Source organism: Lepidochelys olivacea (assembly GCF_965140295.1).
Source record: "Lepidochelys olivacea isolate rLepOli2 genome assembly, chromosome: 10".
Lineage (NCBI taxonomy): Eukaryota > Metazoa > Chordata > Testudines > Cheloniidae > Lepidochelys > Lepidochelys olivacea.
In genome coordinates this window covers 13,997,533-14,017,748 of record NC_140420.1, presented here as the reverse complement: position 1 = coordinate 14,017,748, position 20,216 = coordinate 13,997,533, and the positions used below count along the sequence as shown (strand labels likewise).

Below are 20,216 nucleotides of genomic sequence, written 5' to 3'. Positions count from 1 at the left end.
CAAGAGGAAATCCATGAACGGGTGTGAGGCACTCAGACACCATAGTGAGGAGTAGCATAGAAAAGCCCTTGAATAAATAATACATTCTTACTACAAATGTGTGGACAGGAGCGCAGCTACCAGTGAAAAAAGATAACAGAGCATAGGGAGAGATGAATTATTGGGCCTCTTTCCCTCCCTCCCCTAATTCCTTGAACTGAATCTTTGCTGAGAACTGAAAAAAATTGCTTCCTTTCCCCCACCCTCTAATTTTTCATTTTGATATGACTGTTGTGCTTCTGGGATCAGCTAGAACCAGGTGGAGAAATGCCAAGAAAATGGTTTGCCTTGTCTGGAAATATGAAACCCAACACACTTTTTTTAAAGCAAGACTTCCAGCCTAAGAGGGAGTCAGATAAACATCCAGGATGGGATTTTCAAAGTCACATAGCTGATTAGAGCCCTAATTGCTGTTAATTACCAGGAGGAACTGAGCATCCAAATCTCGGAGGCAGCGTTGAAAATCCCACCCTCATGCTTTTGGTTGCTTATCCAAACTGAGCTATCAGAGGGGGCCATCTGATCTCGATTACAGCAATGTAAATGTGGTGTCTCTTCAATGGTGCTAGTCCAGTTTTACACTGGTGTAACTGGAATCAAAATTTGGCTGCAACATGGAACTCTTTGTTGAGACAGTTTTTCCTAATGCTAAGCAGGTGAAAACATGCCTCTTTTTCTCCAGTACGTGTATAACTATGTAACAGAGCACTGGTTTAAAGGCATGTGCAACGAACTATCTGTTATGAGGCCTGGCTCTTTAAAGCTCAAAGCTATAGTCTGAGGGCACATGACTAGCAGCAATCATGTGAACTACACGAAACCAGGTAAAGGCTATTTTCCTAGGCAGGGATATCAGACAGGAGAGATCCAGGGTTTGGGGAAGAATTTGAGAGAAATGCTTTACTCGGATCAGATGCATTGCCTGACAGAGTCCCAGGGAATTGGGATTCCCTATGGTAGTTAGGAAGAGGGCTAATGGATATAGAATGCAGAAGGGATTGTACTGCAGAGCCTAGAAGGAAAGCTGCCAAGTTTCATGTAGCAGAGAGACAGTTGAAGCCAAACTGAGGAACGATGGATTATCAAGCCCCAAGGGAGCTGTGAAACCCTGTTCCAAGGGGAGAAAGAGGACTAAGCTCAAAGGAACAGAAGGGATGGACTTATTTGTGAACCAACTGCTGCCCCAAAGGAGCAACTGCTCATATTTATTGTGCAAGTCTAATAAACCAGACCCCAGGTGGGGATGTTACTTGAACCAAATGGGGTGGAGTGGGAAGGGCTGCATTCAGCAGGTAGCAAAGAAGGGGGAAACTGAGATAGCAAGCAGGTGACACGGGTTAAGATAACCCTGTTACAATTGATTTCACTCACAAAGCAGGTGAAGGACAACTGAGGAAAGAGGAAGCAAAGCAGGAGAATACTGTACTAAAACACAGAATCGGTGACTGTAGCCAAAGTTATGCTGGAATTACATTTTCTGGCCAGTGCCTTCCTATCATGCGCTTTAACCAGAAAAGACTGCAAACGGGATGACTATCAGACCAGTTTCCTACAGCCGGTGATGATTGGGGGTATTAGCAGTGTCAAAAACATCGGATCCTGAAATCACTGAAGTACGCAAGCACAAGAGCTATGACATTTCAGACTGAGAATTACCAAAAAAGACATAATTTCCAGGTAACAGTGATTTTCCCTACTGCTTCATTACACCCTCGGCAATCCCCCACCTCCCAGAAAAGCAAAAATACAGGCCATCAGATACCTCCTGGTTCCCGGGCGCCTGAAACTTTTTCTGTGACACTCCAAATGTTACAATTTAAACGTAAGCAAACAGGGATTCCTCTTTCACTGACAATATCATAAACAATTTCCTCCTGTATTTACACTGGAAGCAGAGATAAGACACCATTGCACAATGTTTGTGAATGCACAGAAAACTGTTTAATTTACAGCCACGATGGTGAAACAAACCATTTCAAAGCACGGAAATTCAAAGTTAAGTCTGACACTTTCTCAAACTCACCAATGGGTGCTTAAGTGTTGGAACATGATGTTACATTAACCGTACGCAATTATCTGAGATCCTTGCAGGACCTGAGACCAAAGGGGATGAGTAAAGGATAGAGGACCAGACCTTCAAGTGGTGTAAATTGGCATAACTCCATTGAAGTCAGTGGAGCTGTTGATTTACGTGAACTGAGGATCTGGCCCTCAAAATGCCCAACTTAACTTTGAATTACTGTCCCTTGCTTATGCTATTTTGAATCACAAGCCTTAATGTTACTGTTCCTCCTAGTTATATTTGTTATATCACAGAAATAGATGAGGACTGATTCAACAGACAGTAATGCTAGAAATGCTGCAGATAAAATTTCAACTGGAATAGAATCAATGGCCCCAATTATAACATTCAGCAATATTTTAGACTGTGGCCCAGATCTTCAGCTCATGAAAACTGAAGTCAACAGAGCTTGTCAATTTACACCAGCTGAGAATCTGGCCCTAAGACTTTGACGATTGCTACTGTGAGCCATGTAAACACTGGGTTTGAAAATAGACTTTGTATGCTCCTAATTCCTGGTAACAAAATGAATTACAGATTTCAAATCTCAGACAAATAATTACCAGAAAGTTCTTCATTCAGTCTTCATTCTCTCCTCCTTTCAAACTTGGCATCATAGATATCTATGCTGGCACCAGGCAAATGCATGCCAGTAGTTGCATTTTCATCAGGGATTAACTATACTCAGGTGGTGTAAACACACAGCACCATTATAATCGATGGGGCTACACCAGATTAAACTATCTGAAGATCTGGCCCAGGTGAGTGATTTAAATTAATCCTTATTTGTGCCAGTGTAACCTTAGTTGAAAAATTTGCTGAAGCAGTATTCCACTTAAGTGACTTTGGCATCCTTTCAAACCTGCACAATCTCTTCGTGGGTCACATAATATTTTTCATCTACATAAATTTAATAGATATATATGAATTCTTTTTTCATTAGATATTTTAGACAACCACCCCCAAAAGAAAAAGAAAACCAAAAAACTGAGCAACACTATTGGTATCCCACCGAAACATAAATATATAAATTACATTTTATACACTTTTCTTTTAAACGCAGACACGTACATTCATGGGCATAACATTGTGAACAGTACACTTAGTGAAGAACAAGCACAGACAGTTTTAGTAAATGTATTTCCAGTTTTGGTGCTCAATGTAATACACTGGGAAGATGATCGCAAAACAGGACAGTGATTAATTCTATCCTTGCATTAGCCGTTGAAACCAATGCCTGTTTGTTAAAATTGCTTTGCTTGGTTGAAATTGGACATAGCTCTAGTGAGTGGGGCAATGTGTTAACAAAATTTCTCTTTTTTTGTTACATCTTAAAGCTCTGAAGTTCGTTCACATTTAAGACTTTTAATGCAGGGCGGACACATTATCCTCAAGACTTGCTCTTTTGACATTATGTACAAAGGAGAGAGAAATCTTTCATCTTATTGGAGACGTTTCATAAAGAAAAGAACCCAGTAGTTTATTTTACATGTCCAATGTGATAATCAAAATACTGTAACACAAGGGGCATATCATCTAAACCAACCAGAGTGGGGCAGTGATTTTGGCTAACAGGGTAGCCATGATATATATGGCACAGGCCTACATTTCCAAAGCAGCAGACAAGAATTAGCCATGTGGCTCCCATTACAGTCCATGGAAGAACTGAACAATTAAATTCCTTGGCACTTTGAAAATGTAGGATTTGGTGCCTGAGTATTTTATCTGCCCTGCTATAGTTAAAATATATTTTGAAGTTATTTGGGCTACTCAACTACAAAAATATGACCACAAAATGCTTTTTTTTTCTTTTCTTTTCTTTTTTTTTTTTTTTGTTCAAGAAAACATAGCAGGCTTTCTTAGGTATATAAAACTGTTAATTTTAGATAAAAATACAAACTTCACCTTTACAAAACACATATTTCTGTTGAATACACATAAAGCATAACATTTTACCAAAAATAAAGAATTTTAGGTTTTGTTCAACTCTTTGCAGCAAGGTCTTTCCCATGCCACAATGACATTGTACAATGCGGATACAAGAATTTGTACATTTCACACAGCGCCAACATGTGAAATAAAAGTATTTGTATACTGATAAGAATGGCAATTGCTAACACAATATCACTATTAGGCAACTGGCATCAGTCTCAAAGAAAAAAAGGATATTTGCATGGATATCCTATGATTTGTTTACACACATCAGGTTTTTTTAAATGCTTTAAATTACGGGGGAGGTTGGGAGACATAAACCAAGAAACGTCTAGAAAATTATGCATAGGTATACCATTTTTATTTTAATATATCTCATTAGTTCGCATCCCACTAGGAGAAATACCATAATGTTTGTGTTCTGCTTACTGTTACACCAGTCTTCTATATGTGTTATTGATAAATGTAGTCCAAGAGATAATAAAAAGCTAGGCAAAGAGTAAAAAGAAAGCTTAATAATCACTTTATGGTGTAAAAAAAAATCCATTTAAGGCTCCCCAGAAGGTATTCTTTTTTTGTATAGACTTTAAAACACCACCGAGCAAGGATGTATTGTTTCTATAGTGTTTGCGTGGCATTTGATACATTCCTGCTTTTTTGTGCCTGACGTATATTTGTGTCCATCCATCTTCATCAAGAACACAGGCACATTTCTTGACATAAAGCACCGTTGACTGCTCTGACAGAAATCCACTATTCACTTAAGAGTTTTGTCTTTTTCTTCTTCTTCTTCTTCTATTTTTGTTTTGTACTTTTGGTATCCTCCATTCATTCAACTGTCTTTTTATTTTCTTTGTTTGTTTTGTTGTTTCATGGGTTTTTTGGACAGGGAAGCTTCCTATTGTTTCACAGAGTGCTACAATACTTGCTTTGATGTCACATTAAACAAATGTACATTGTCTCTTTGTTCTCATTAAGTGTTCTTTTCAGCCAGTTTTTTTTCACATAGGAGAACAAATAAAGTATACAGTCAATAAAGCACCATACATAGTAGGTTCAGGAATGTAACAAACCATGTACATCCATGTCCCAGAGAGAAGTTCTTTTTTTTTCTAGCTTATTTCACCTTACATCTGCAGGAGAGAAAAAAGATATAATAACTCCATGATTAGAATCACAGGGACCTTTCCTCTTAGATGTCTTTAAAAAAAACTATTCTGCATGAAATTCACTAACCTGGGACAAGAAGTTCTAAATGCTGTTTTGATTGAGTTTACATGCTGACTTTTAAAGTTGAATTTTACAAAATCTTTGCTTCTATCATACTACTCCCAATAAATACCTGTTAATCTGAAACAGGATATCAAGTTTAGCATTCTTTCAAAAAGATACAGCCATAGAAATGAAATCTGACATTGGGAGTTTATGTGCAAAAAAAAAAAAAAAAGTGCTTGAATTATTAAATACCCCATCATTCAGCAATTAGATACATTTGCTACAAATTCAAATTAAATCCCACTCAGAACACTAGAATCATCTGCAACTGTTGCAGCTCATATTACTTCAGATATTTTAGAAATACAAAATCCATATTTAATTTGGAAATTTTACTGTCACATCAAACTTCACTAATATGCTGATCAAGCCACTCTTTTGTATTGAGGGGTTTCTTGTTTTGTTTTTTTTCCTACAATGCAAACCTTATAAATTTTGATGCCATCCTATTTTTGGATCCTATTCTTCCTCTGAAAGCCCCCAGACCAATGAAGGTTCTTAGCTTTCTGATACAGGGCCTTGTTACAGAAGAACAGGTGTCCTCTTGTTTTGTAAATTATGCAGTGATTCCGATAATTTCAGATGCATATTTAATCAGTCCCCAGTTCAGGCCAAAGAATGTTTGATGGTCATGCATGTAATAAAATTTACCATACGTACTGAATGCTTTCACAGCCGACGGCTTGGAACATAAACCATTTGTAACCTGGCAATTCATTCATGCATTATCATGGGATGCTTAGGCTTCAGAAATCAATAATAATGAAACAAAAAGCAGAGGAAATGGAACTTGAGATTTCCGAGAAGCTTAAATATTAGCACCCTCAATAAATAAAATGCAAAAGGAGGAAGTAGCTGAAGAATGTAAGATGCTTATGGTGATGTGTAGCTTAAAGGGAAAATACCAAGCAGGTAGAATTATCAAAGCCAATCACATCTAATCTCTTTGCAGCCTTGAGGTAGCAAGTGTCAAGATTTTGAACAGTGATTAAGCTGGAGTGATGATATTTGATTACGTTTTCCATTACTTGTGCCATTAGGGTGTTCAGCATATAGGTCCTACCTGATAAGCAAATAGTTCCAGTAGTTTTTATGTTGGTTTTAACCTTTTTCGTTTCCGTTTTTTACCTGTTTCCCTAGGCCTTCCTGTTAACATAAGGGCAGGCTGGTAAAAAGCCCTAAGATAATGCATTTTGTTGAAAATGAAGTAATAAATACTCAAGTTGTTATTGCTCACAGAATACTCATAATCTTTTGCATTACAGGTATTTCTTTATAACTTCTGATTTTGAAATTAATGTTTGCATAGGTAGAGTAATTATATAAAAGCAAAGCTCCAGTAACCCAAGATGGTGTTGGTGGTGACAGATCTGCCTTGTAACTACTGTTAGCATATTATATTCAATATTTGCCTTCCATCCCTGTAGTTTAGTTATTTTAAACTTGCCACCCGTAACATTTTCTCACCTATAACTATGGATGTGAATCATTGTCTTCTGCCATTGTGATCACTTCCTTCAGAAGCCTGATTCTGAACTGACATCCTATTTCTCTCACATACACACAAGCTTTTCATCTTGAAAATTCAACTGCTTAGTCGTTGTCCACAATAAACATTTTGGAAAGTTGAGGTTGATTAGATAAGATTTTGCATGTATGAAACAGAGAACAATTTACAAAAATATGAAAAGCCACCAATTTTTCCTAAATGTTTTGGTCCAGTCTTAACGCAAACTAGCTTGGACTAAAATCATCCAGCTTGATTCACCTGTGGGTGCTTAATGACAGCCAGTGCATTTTTCAGCTCTCCATGTATATTATAACTTCCCCGAGAGGCCTATAGGAGGTTATATGTAAAGCAAAGCATGTCAAGAGAACCTGAAAGCTCTTGTAAGACAAACAGCTAGGTAAATTCTTCTGACATGAGCTTCTGAGTCCAATAAATATAAACCTGCAGCTCATGAGCCTTGCATTTGCTAAGTCCCTGCGCTAGTAAGAGGTCCTCTGAAGAGGTTAAAATTTACACCAGGTGTCTGCAGGACATGGTAACCTCCGGCAGGTTCTCTCACCCAAGTTACAATCTCAGCCAGGCATCTGACAGAAATTGTAACCTCTGCTGGAAAACTGAGGCAAATTAAAGCCAGCACCAAAAATATCCAGCCAGTTGCTTTCCCATCTCAGTGACATCAGGCCAATGGGCTGCCCACTTCTACACTCCAGAATAAAAATATAAAGGGGAAATGGGAAGCCTGGACCTCCTAGGCAAAGGTGTGTCATCGGGGGAAGGAGATAGCAGCAAGAAACTTGCCTAAAACTCAGGCCTGGTCTGGGGAACCTTAGCAAGTTTCCTATTTGTCAGAAATCCCAAAGCAGGCAAGTTTCACCCGTTCTACTTTCCTTATAAAAGTTTCAGACCCTTTGGGCCTGATTCTCCTGTTCCTAACACCAGTATAAATCAGCAGAAAATCTACTGAAGTCAGTGGGCCACATCCTCAGCTGGTGTAAACTGCCAGTTCCATTGATACCAGGGGAGTTGATCTGCACTAGCTGAGGATCTGGCACAATGGAGTTATATGGTGGAAGTGAGGGGAGAATCAGGCCTTTTGTAATCAATAGGAGTACAACCTCTGAAAAATCCTTCATGGCAGAGATACGCCCCCAGCACTGTCAGAGTCCCTGGGGCAGTTATAGTATCCATGGGCACACGCAGAGCTTATTGACCAAAATGTTCCACAGCAAGACGCCGCCAGGAGAAATTGAAATAATAATAATAATAATAATAATGGAAAACCCCCAAACCCACACCAACGAAACTGTCAGACAAAAGACTTTCAGACAGAGAATTGTGGCCGCAAATATATTTCATGGGAGGTGGGGCAGAGTTACAGTTAAATAATAACAATAAAATGTTCAAGAGTAAGGAAATTACGGGTCCTGGATCAACCTTAGCTTTCACCCGTAATCCTGGCTATCTGCTAGCTGCTACCTAGAGACGACCCGTCCCTCTGTTTATTGTTGTCCAATCCCTTCCTAACATGGAGTCCAGAAATACACTCTCCCTGCCAAAACTCTACAGACAAATTTATAAACTAGCTAACCAGCTAAGGCCTGATCCCAAACCCACTGAAGTCAGTGGAAGTCTTTCCACTGATTTCAGTAGGCTTTGGATCAGGCCCCCTAATCCATATGGAATTAAGACTTGATCCCTCACCAGATCATCCTCCCATTTACAGCTAGAGATTATAACATCTTGTGTTCTGGTTGACTGCAATGGAGTTACACAGGCACCAAACTGGAATCACCTAATGGTTTATCAGACCAACTATTTTCTCAGCAACAGAAAACACTACTTTATCTCCTGATATAGGCAAGACATCACACAATAACCCCATGAATGTTCCTACTACAGTCTGCAGGAAAAAAAACCCTGCCACAGATAGGCCAAAGATCTACCTGTACCTGTCCTCCCTATACATTATCTACCATCGCCAGCTGCTACACTGCCTGCCTCATCCCTGGGGGCACCAGCACTCCACCAAGTCTAAAACTGGTGTATGACCCTTTAGGGTGCCCAGTGATCTGGCATAACTGAAAGTAAACTGCTAGGCTGCTCTGACTTACACCAGGGTTGGGCCAAGGCCTGGGCAGCTTGCTCCGTACCCAGCTTCCTGAATGCCTCCTAGCCCCTGAGATCAGTGGATCTGGGTACAGGAGAGAACCTGGGCTATCATAAATCCCCCTTTTTTCTGTAATTCATATTCTCAACAAGCCAGGCATAAGTTTAATGTGACAACTGGCAACAATCTCTGCAAAGATGGGTAGAGAAATGAAAACTGAATAAAGGCTGCAGTAGGAAACTTAATTCCAAAATTCCTTACTTTTGAACATTTAAATTCTTTTTAAATAAAATGTTCTATTCGTTTCAAACCTGGTTTTCCCTTTAGTAAAGAGAATTGTCAGCCTTAACTCTATCTCAGAAGAGTCGTTACTTGATAGAATTTACCAGCAAGATACAAATAGCATAACCTTCAAATCAGTTAGGCAAGATCTTTATGTTATGCAGTTTACGTTTAATTTAAAGGCTGCACTAAAGAAAACTGCTACCATTTCAACTTTGAATCCAAATTTTTATATACAACCCAAATCCTGTTCTAATTTCACGCCTTCAAACCAGAGGGGTTCTCAGTGAGGTCAATGGGAGCAGGGTTGGGTCCATATTCTTTACTACAAATATAAGTTCCCATCTGATAAAAGTACATGTACAAAAATAAAAGGATGACATACCAGTCTCCTCTTCTCGATAATCTGAATTAGAATTTGATGGTGTGCAGGTGCATTCCATATGCTCTTCTAACCTCACCAGAACTTCTTTTAATTTTGGCTTTTTTCTAACATACTCCACTTTTGCCACCTAAAAAAAAGAATGGTGTTTGTACTTAGACACATTAATGCATAACAGGATTTAAGACAGGTGGTTACATATCTATATAAACCACCTCTATCCTGGTAGAGCATCACATACATCACACACTTATTTCATGACACATCCTTTATACAAATTCAGCAGTTCCAAACAGACCAGGTTTTTTTTCTCCAAGAGTTTGATTTCCCATTCATGGGGTTTGAGCAATTCTATATTTCAGGATTTTTCTAAGTCAAGGTAAAGTTTCATATTCAGTCTCAAATCTGCATTTGTCTGCTGAATTTACAGATTTGAATATATTTTTCTCTCTACAACATTTCACCAGGGTTATGTTGAACTACCTGTTGTTTTTAAGACTAAGGCAAACAGCGAAGACATGGAAAGCACCAGTGCTGTTTTGAGAACCTAGCTCCAAATCTCACAAGGGACACCCCCTCTCTGTCCTGCAAGCTTCTTGCAGCAACTCTGGGCAATCTCCAGGTAAATGAGAGCTCACTTACCTTTAAAGGAGAACTAGGAAGAAAATGAAAAGGAGATTAACAGCTTTTTTTTTTAAAGTCTTTGCTGAGACACATCCATCTTGCTTGATGTTCTCTCTCTACTGTATGGAAATGTTACCTCTTCAGATATACTGAGCACATATTTCACTAGTATTTAGGTTCCAGGTACATTCCAGGCCCAGCAAATATGCTTAAATACAGTACAAACAGGTTCTAACACAGTTTGGTGGGCTAGCATGGACCATATTCTAGCTCTGGAAGAGAGCGAAGATAGAACACAGATTTTAAACCTTGCTCTAACTTGCACTGGCCCCATTCACGCTGGCCAGCCTAACCTTCTTAGAGCCCTGTGCAACCACCACTGAGATTAAACCTGAGTGAAACCATTATAGACAGGGCCTTGTGCTGAGGAAAGAACCACACCCAAAGGGGAATCTTCTAGCTGCTTTGCAGTCCTGCTTGGCACTAGGGAGACATCCAAAATGTGCCTCCCATTTGACAGTAGGGGGCTGTAAAGATGGGCTGTCATGGACAGCAATGAAACCTAATAGTGCGGATACTGTATTATTTTATACAAATTAGAGACAGAGAGAAATCGAGAGACTGGACCTCTGATCCCTTGCACACTGAGATGATTGACACACATGTGGTGCTCTGAGGACATAGCACCAGTCAATCGGTGTATCATTAAAATAGGCAGGGTTGTTAAAAAATGGTCAGTGTCCACAATTTTTACTAGACCCTTTTGCTAACTGTGTATTGATTTGTTTGTTGGGGGTTTTAATGCTCCTTGATCTTAGCACTGAGAAAACATTGACCCTCTGTCCTTCCAAAAGTGGCAAATCCTTCTCATAACATGGGGAGGGCGGGGAAATTATACTTCCCAGCTGTCAGAAACCATCCTTTAGCTTTCTGGACACACATGACCAATGGACAACTGAATGAGAGTACCCAGAGCCTAGAGTGAAATACTGGGCCCCGTTAAAATCAGTGGGAGTTTTGCCACTGACTTCAACAGAGCCAAGATTTCAAACCTACATTTCAGTCACGGCGCCCTTTTGTCAACAAGATCTGGAGCCTATTTGCATTTGCCCAACAAACAATAGTTCTGCACGGACAGATGCAGTAGTTAAAATGTCCACATTAAAGACATTTTCTGAGGCTGTCAGATTTCCATACAAAAAGATTTAGAGCTGGTTCTAACATGTCAGAATGCTCTGCTGAAGGGTCAACAATGGGTCACAGCAATATGTTTCAGGCTCATCTATCAGAGTATAACTCTAGCAAGGCTTTGAATGCAAAGATTTGAAAGTGTATGGTACATTTGAGTCATCCAGCATCAAAGGATAACTAATCCTGAAAATTCACAATAACAAACAGCGATTAAGACCTCCATAACCAGAGACCTAGAAAGAGACCCAGAAATTATGAAATGGCTTTGATATCTGCCATGCATATTCCAATTGTTGGAATTAACCAGCATCATCAAAAATTACTTGCAACTAAAACTGTAATCTAACTTTATTTTAGACCATCTCTATTTTTTTCCAAATTGAGATAACTACATATACACACCTTCCACTCCTTACTTTTCTACTACATGCACTGGAAGATGTAGGAGGAGATACTTAGAGACTCTGTGATGATAACCTACTTCACATTGAGCAATTAAAAGCTACGGTTTTTACTGAAGTGCATTGTAAATTAAAACAAACAAAAAAGCAGCCCCCAGGCTCCTCTTTCTCCTTCAGGCAACGAAAGTTAAGATTGAAGATTTATAAAGTGCTGTAAACATTCAATTTCTCAAGTTAAAGCAACATCAAATACAATTAAATTCATAAATCTGTGTTGTCTCATAACACCTGCTGCCACCATGGGATCTATAATTAATGCTAAGCTAAAACATTAGGCTCTGGGCCAGATTCTCAGCTGATGTAAAACACCATGGCTATCTTGACATCACAGGATCCAACTCTAGGTTAGCATTCTTTTTGTCCCTATCTTGTTGCTTGCAAGAGAAGGATAACTACACACTATTGTGTTCTACCCATTACTTTGAAATGGTTAGTCTTCAGCAAGCCACTGATTTCAACATGGGCTTCCTTCATCTTTCTCTAATGCAACAAAACCAAAAACCTTCAACAACAACACAATCCACCAAAAATATTACTTATAAAAACAATGGGGAGACAAGTTCCATTTGTGTTTCTTTTTAATTTCCTCCTAATATTACATTTAAATAATTGTACCATCATATAAAGGTTAGGGTCTATGTTTTGTACCTCTGTGGTCTCTATTCCACATTCCTATGTGTATGAGGAAGGAGAGGGGAGGGAGTGAAGGGAAGAGGGGAAGGGAGCATAGGGGAAAGTTATGTTGCTCAGATAAAAATATCTGGTCTGGTGGGAACACTTGATGGTATCCTCAGCCCCAAGGGGAAGGCAATGTTTCAAATTGTTCAACAGTGATACATAAGGAATGGCAATGAGTTTTCCCAGGCAGGCTGCAATGCAGAGTCTCATGGAAATCAGAGACTCAAAGCAGAGGAAAAAGGCAGGACTCTGGGCATGGAAACCCTGAGAACTCCACCAGCATAATAACAAAATTAATTCTGTACAAGAACTTACAAGAAACCTCTCAGCATGGGAGATGACTTTTACTATAACACTCAACAACAACAAAACCCACTTGGATGGTCCCTGTTTAACATACCAGACATGAAATAAAATCCTGCATTAGGATGCTTTTCAGAAATGAAATGACTAACAAAGGCATCAGTTTGCTCTAGCTCAGAAGTGGATTAGCAATGGTATGATGGAATGAAGCTCTATCAACCTGGGCAATTCTAAAAATTGCAACTGAGGTGTCAAGTTAAAGAACGAAGACAGAGGTCTGTTGCGTTTTAACTAGACACAAAGAAGTCAGCTGGAGTCAAACCACAGCTGAGGCAAGGTGCATTTGCCTATAATAGGTCAAAAAGTCACTGCACAATTGTGTTTTATGGAACAAGAACTATTATAACACTACCTGTTATGGGGTTTGCAATTGCTCTTAAAGGGAAGTTAAAGATCAAGTATTGCCTGGTCCCATTTCAGCACAAAACAAGAGAATACTGAAAGATGTAGTCCCCAGAGGGACACTGGAAATTGTACGATGCAGCAAGACATGATGGGAAGAAGCAACAGGGAATTTAAGGAGCAGCTTTCCCTCAGAAGAGGAGAAACTGGGGAGAGATCAGACTCGATGTGTGGCTCTTCACCAAGAGAGCAGAGGAAACAGCCTGGAAGAGGCTGTGGCTAGGACCTAGGAGGAGGCCTAGTGAAAGAAACCCAGGGTAGTGATAAAGCACATGAAGGACAAAGTATAAGGCAAAACAGTATTGGTGAGGGATTGAGGCCTGATTTTGGCTACACAATTAGGGGCTCAGACTGGTGCTTCCAGAAAGAGTAGGAGGAAGTCCCTTTTTCACTCCCCTACATGAATGGGAAGAGAGCTGTGGACCAAGGAAGGAGCCATTTAGCTCTGAGTCACAGGAAAAGAGTATACTTAGTGCAGTGAGGACAGAGAATCTGATTAGCTTTGCCTCAGGAATGAGGATTGTTGAACCTGGGGAGGACCAGAGGACCATTTTGTATCATTTTGCTTTGGATTCATGTGGTTGCCCTGGAAGGGGAGGACTTTTGTTTTGACTGAAAGCACTAAACCTACCTCAGAGGGAAACTACGGCCTGGCCCTGGACACTGGCAGGGACACTGAAGAGATAAGAATCCACTACAGTCCTCAAGAAATGCTTTGTTACAGATAGATTCTTGCTACCTAGATGTCCATGGCCCCTAAACCATACATGTGTGACCTCATGGACCACCTACCAGGATACGCATAATTAGTCCAGAAGGCCTTGCTGGTAGAGGAACCACTACAGTTCCATTTTACAGTGTAGAGGAGGCCAGATAAGGGAGCCATGAGGGTTCTTTGGGTGTAGGGTTGCTGGATTTACTGCTGCAGGGACTCACCAGCCACTGACCCCTGCATGTGATGGGGGATACAAAGACTGTAGAGGCTATTGTCACAGTTACAGGGCTATCTGCACCTCTGTTTTCTTTCTGGTCTCACTGAATGCATCTGCTCTCTACTCTACTCTACTCGTTCTTATACTGCACTCATCACCAAATTATCTGAACACTTCCAGTAGTGCACCAAGCAACACATATCTGTCATGTCTCCCAGTCTGCAGACCTTAACCCATGGCGGAGTGGAATTCTGCAGTTCTCCCTCTCTTACACCAGGCTCTGGGCTACAGCACTCTGTGGATCAACCATTCTTACTCAGCAGGTCTAACTGAACTTGGATACCCGCGGTTCTTTCCTTCAGGAGTCTAGTGATATCCAGGGATCAGACAGTCTTCTTAAAACCAAAGTATTGTTTCTTTTAACAGAAAGAACAAGACATTTCAAGAAAAAAAATTTTATAACAAGAAACACTCTATCTGCTTGTTTGTCTTACCGAAAGGCTTATCATCCCTTGACGGTCACGAAGGAAGATACCCCCATCAGGTCCATGCATCTCAGTCTGGTTCTCCTGAACAACCACCTCTTTCTCTTGAGGAAGTGTTCCTTTTTAAACGAGCGAGAGTTCTTTTGATCTCTTGCATATCTGCCCTTTCCTGCCCTGGCACTGTCTCTGAATGACTCTCAAGTGTTTGTCTGCTGAGAAGTGGCTTATCTTGGGCTACTCTTTCCCTTCCTGCTTGTCTTTCCCAACAGCCCCCTATTGAATTACACCAGCACCTCCATACAGTAAACATCCCATTAACCAGGTCAATGTGCAACATTCATAAATTAATGCAGAGCAGCTCCAAATCCATCAGAGCTATTACACCTGAGGCAGCGGATAAGGAGAGTGGATGGAGCCCTTCTGCTATTGCTCCACAGATTGGAAAGGAAGATTGCTCCCTGCTGTTCCTGCAGAGATCCCTAGCACCCAGCTCAGCTACTCGGGATTGGCATTGGGAACAGGATTTGCTCCATAATGTTCACATCGGCTGTCTTGGCTAGGAACAAACCAGCAGATCTGTTGAATGGAAAGATGTGGGTTTTTTCATGACTGCTATTGGGCTGACCCAGTTAAGTAAACTTCAGGAAATGCCAAACAAAGGGATATTCCAGGTCCTTGGGTTGGTTAAAACTTCATCTACCTGACATATTTCTGGAACAAATATAAAACCAATGAAACCTCTAAGCATTATGAATTGAGTTTTGTTGCAGCAACAGGCACAGTTAAAGAAAATGCTTCCACAAGTGACATTAAAAAAAAAATCACACTCCACCAGCTGGCACTAGGGAGCGACTGGATTCCTTGCCATGTGCTAATCACAGAGGAATTCCCAAAGTCAAAATTCTGCAGGACCAAGCAATTTGCTTTTGCACCGTGGTTCAGACTTTTCAGTAGCCGGGTCAGAAAAGATATTCAGAGGTTCAATAAAAGAAACGGCAAACACTTCAAGTCTGGTCCAATTACTGAATCCTCGAGTATGTTAGCATAAAAATACAAGCAACAGAACTTGTGCTTATATGCACCTGAGGGTCAACAAGGGAGAGTGACTTTAAAACAGGCATTTCATTTCAATCAAACAGGCGTTCTTTCATGCTATTTATGAATAGACTGTTTAAAACATATTCCCGTGGGGAAAGGGAGATACATCGGACATAGGTGCTCTCTGTGCTGCCATGCAGCAGTTCCACTTCTCAGAGACTACTTTTTGTTGATTGCTCAGCGAGGAAAGAGATTCCATAGTATCAGATGGCTTGTTTTCAAGCTAAGAATAAAGGATCACGCTGTGACTATTAAAACTATTGGCTGCATTTGGAGGTAGGGAGATTTCAGAGGGGCCTGAAGGCAGAGGGAGTCCCAAAAGGAGCATATCCTGGACTGTGAGTTCCATCACCCTCTGAAAGGATGCAGCCTGTGCCCGGCTGTATTAATGCCAGCCAAGTCCACTGGCTCATGCGGAAGTGGAGAAAGGTCAAAGCACCCCTGTCCCCATGCCCCTTTGTGGGAGGCCAGCACTGCTGGCCCAGAGCACTGCTTGGCTCCCCAGCAGCAGCCCCCTGCCTGGTGTACACGGGGTCTAATCCAAAGCTCACTGAAGTCTATGGGAGTCTTTCCATTGATCTCAGTGGCCTTAGGCTCAAGTCCTAGGAGAGGAATGCCCCTAATGCCTGCACCCACCTTCAATGCACCTGCATTAAGCCCTCGCATTCCAGCCCTAACACTCTGACTAATTGATAAATGATAACTTTGTCCACAAGAGCATAAAGAAACCTCCTTTGCTTTGGCCTGTGAGATAATACGTCTGCAAACCCACTCACTGACCTTTCTGGGTGGACATTTTTGCAGTGTGACTAGGCATGCTATGATCTCACCACCTTGTCAATGAAAGGGGAAGGAGGAAAGCCCTTTCAGTCCTAATCAAAAGAGCGCTTTTATCCAGTCTGACATCATGGAAAAAACAAGAGAGCTCTCAACTGCATTCCAGGAATAACCCAGACAAGCCCCCCCAAAACAACTCCTACCTTTCCTGGGACCCTCATGCAGGGCTTTGCTAGATAATGGCATGCACACCCCCTGAGCTCTAAATACAGGATTTCCAAAAGGCTCACCAAACAATTAATTATATCAAAGCCTACGAGAGAAGCCAACTCTGGAGGATACAAATACAGATTCTGTTCAGAGATTTCTGATGAGACTGTGGGGTCAGTGGGCAACCTCGACAATGAGCATCCTGTTTCTATTTGACCTCTTGTCCTTCTTGCTTCTTAATTACTGTTTGGAGCAGGGGACTTGCCTTGGAATTTTCTGAAGAACTGGCCGATGTGTACTCGATATCATTGGTGTCACCTTATTAATGCTGCCATAAAATCATCTTGCCTGATAGGGTAACTTTTAATAAAATTAATGTAATCCTGAAGGGGACCAATGTGCATCACTGAACCGTGTGAGACAGTGAGACAGATTCCTTGGCGCAGTAATGGTGGGGAGATGACAGGCCCAGCACTGGCATAACTTAAAGCTGCTGCCTAAGTTTTAAACTCTATCACTGGCTTACGTTCCTTAATACATCCTACGCCAGTGGGGGATTGCTGTGGCTTGCTCACTCCCTGCCCCCTACAGTTCAGTGGGAGATGGAGGGGTGGAGACTGGGTTGTGGTACAGATGCACCAGCAGAAATTCTCATCAGCCAAGGAAATTCTCTGCTCGGCATTTGCAGCTTGATTTTCACCTCTTTGCACCATGTTTGCATATTAACCATAGAATCTGGCCCAGAGAACTCAATGGGAGCAGGACTGGGCCCAAAGGTGCTAGCACTACATTCACCAGTGACATGATGGTCACAGGTAGGGAGGCACTTTCATTCTAGGTCTCTATTTTAAGTGGCTTTCACTTTGGGGCTTAGACTTCTCCACTTTGTTCTCAGCCCAGCAGTTAATCGAGTTGTCCCTGACTTATTTATTTTGTATTTTTTTAATTATATTTGCAAAGTGTATCAAGATCCACAAAGGAATGATGGCATGTAAGTGAAAAGTATAACTATTTTTGGAAAGACTGAAAAAATCTGTTCAGATGTTTTCCAGCTTATCAGAGTGTGAAAATTTTCCTCGCCCATTAAAAAACTCAGACACTTTTTCGGGGGTTCAGATAATTCATCATTGGTTGGGATGTCGCGCTTTGTACTTGGAATACGCAATGACCAAATAAATGTGTTAGAAGCACCTCTTATAATTACTCAGTAAACCACAGTGTCTGCTGCACTCCTTAAATCCTACCAGGCAAATCCATATTTGAGTTTTTAAAAAATAGAATTTTGACCTTCGAATTTTCAGTCACGCATGGGGCCCAGAGGTTAATGAAATGTGATTCTGAAATGTGATTCTCACTCATGCTGGTGCAACTCCGTTGACTTCAGCAGAGTAACTGCTGAATTGCACTGATCTAAATGAGAGCAAAATACAAGAAATACCATCCACTTCATGTAATATTTACCAGAAGCCTGTGGCAGGGAGAAATGGATTTTGCTTAATGAATAAATATAGCATGAAGCCTTGAGTCTCTTAACCCCAGGGATACAATAACTTGGAAGACATTTTTTCAGATCAAAAGTGTTATATTGTCACATATAAAAGCCCAATTTAGGCTGCACAATATTTAATTAAAGAAATGTAATTCTGTGCAGTGGGTTTTGCAGTCCAACGCCCCTCGAGTCATTCTATCTTTTAAATTCAAGATCTGTTCTGGGAGAGATCGTGGGAAAGACACAATCAAAACTTTTTTTTTTTTTTTTAGATATAAAGGAAAATGAAAGGAATCCATGAAAATCAAATCCAAAAATAACATTTTCCACTAATCATATTTTATGAAAGGCATCTGCTCACTTACAAGGGAGCAAGATATCAAACTGACTTTGCTAGGGTGAGGGTGGTAAAGGTAGATGCTAAACAGGATGCACACAAGAATGTCTGAAGCTCCCAAACTCTTACAGTAATAGCCCTACAACCAGAATTTGCTCACCTTGACACTTCTGTGATGTATCCGTGATGGCTGGCATTTCATGCTGCTGGTATTGCAACAGCCAGTACAACGTTTGACCTCCACACACGGTGGCCATATCAGGAAATTGGCAGACGTGGGATCGATCTGACTCCGAGGTATCTCGTAAATAACAGTTCTTGTTTTGCAGACGGCAGGAATGGCTTCCTCTGCAAACAGAAGAACCCAGACTTCCAGGTGAACAGCTGTTCTCGCTTTAGAGCACACATGCTTACGCCACTACGTGCTTAAGAGAGTGATCCCCACCCAGGCTTTTGCGACAGGTGCTCTATGCTCCTATTGCTGACCTTAACGAAAAGCCTTTGTGCTGGGCTTGGATAAGCTGATACTGCTTGCCTCCCGTTCAATTGTGCATGCTACCCCAGAGTGAAGACTGAGTGGCTCCAAACACCCAGCTCACGAGACGACGGCTTTCCACCGCCCACGTCCCAGTGCAGCTCAGAGCGCGCACAAATAAATGGGAGGCACAGACTGTCTGAAAGGTGACAGCAGGCAAGGACACCGTCTGAAACTCTCACTGTTGTACTAGTTCCTGGTCAGATAGCTGGATAGGGACTGGTCCTGAACCATAGAAGTCAGTGGAAGCTTTGCTGTTTTCCAGGATAAGGGCCGTAATGTGCATCTATGTATATTTCACACATACAAAGCACATTTAATAAACGGCACACAATCTGCTTCTGTAATTGCTACACCATGCACCATCCCTTAGTTTATGACACAACCTTCTCCAACTTTCAGTTCTGCAGTGGTCTTAACACCAAGCGGTCATAAAAATGGCAGCAGTCCTTATTTCTGAATGAAGCTGGGAAAATGACGCATGGCTTGGTATTTTTAACAAGGCGAAACCATGACCAAAAGTGTCTCTAAGGTGCCACAAGTCCTCCTTTTCTTTTTGCGAATACAGACTAACACGGCTGCTACTCTGAAACCTATAATACTATGTTCAGCTGTGCAAATTATTTTACCAGGTCTCAATCTACAGCAACTTTCTGCTGCTGAAAGACCAGTTTACAAACAAAAGTTTCAGGCATTTGAGGGTTAGCTGTATAATGTTTGCTGTGCAATAAAGCAATGTTGTGAGATATTGCTCGGTGACAGCTTAGTCACAGTGCATTTAGCTGACATATGAACAATCCAAGATCCACAAACCTGAGATCTCTTGCAGCCTGGGATGATAAGAACTAGGACTACTGAAGAAGTGACATTCTTGACTCCAGGACCAGATGGGCTGGCAAAGAATGCTTTATCTCTGTTATGGCAGCCCCAACGGGGAAATTTGAATGGTGAGAATTTATTTGAAGGCAGCTTGTTTTTTGCTGTCCAGTTAAAGAGGCTAAGCTGCTGGGGTATGATGAAGTTGGGATGCTCTTCAATATCCTCA

General features: G+C 41.1%; 1 protein-coding gene across 5 annotated transcripts in view; it reads right to left on the bottom strand.

Annotated features, from left to right (window-relative positions):
* Positions 1–1,966: 1,966 nt before the first annotated feature.
* PDGFA (platelet derived growth factor subunit A) overlaps positions 1,967–20,216 on the bottom strand; it is a 29,913-nt gene continuing 11,663 nt past the window's right edge. Inside the window, exons 4-8 of one of the 5 annotated variants that reach the window (XR_014713233.1) lie at positions 18,797–18,984; positions 9,593–9,719; positions 6,372–6,454; positions 5,270–5,383; positions 1,967–5,166 (exon numbers count right to left, since the gene is read on the bottom strand). Coding sequence is in view for 3 of the 5 variants with exons in the window: in XM_084640668.1 (XP_084496794.1) it covers positions 6,399–6,454; positions 9,593–9,719; positions 18,797–18,984 (371 nt within the window). In the remaining 2 variants the exon portion in view is untranslated. Of the gene's footprint in view, positions 5,167–5,269; positions 5,384–5,510; positions 6,455–9,592; positions 9,720–18,796; positions 18,985–20,216 lie in introns of those variants that run through there. The other 4 variants (XR_014713234.1, XM_084640668.1, XM_084640669.1 and 1 more) reach the window with 4 other exon arrangements.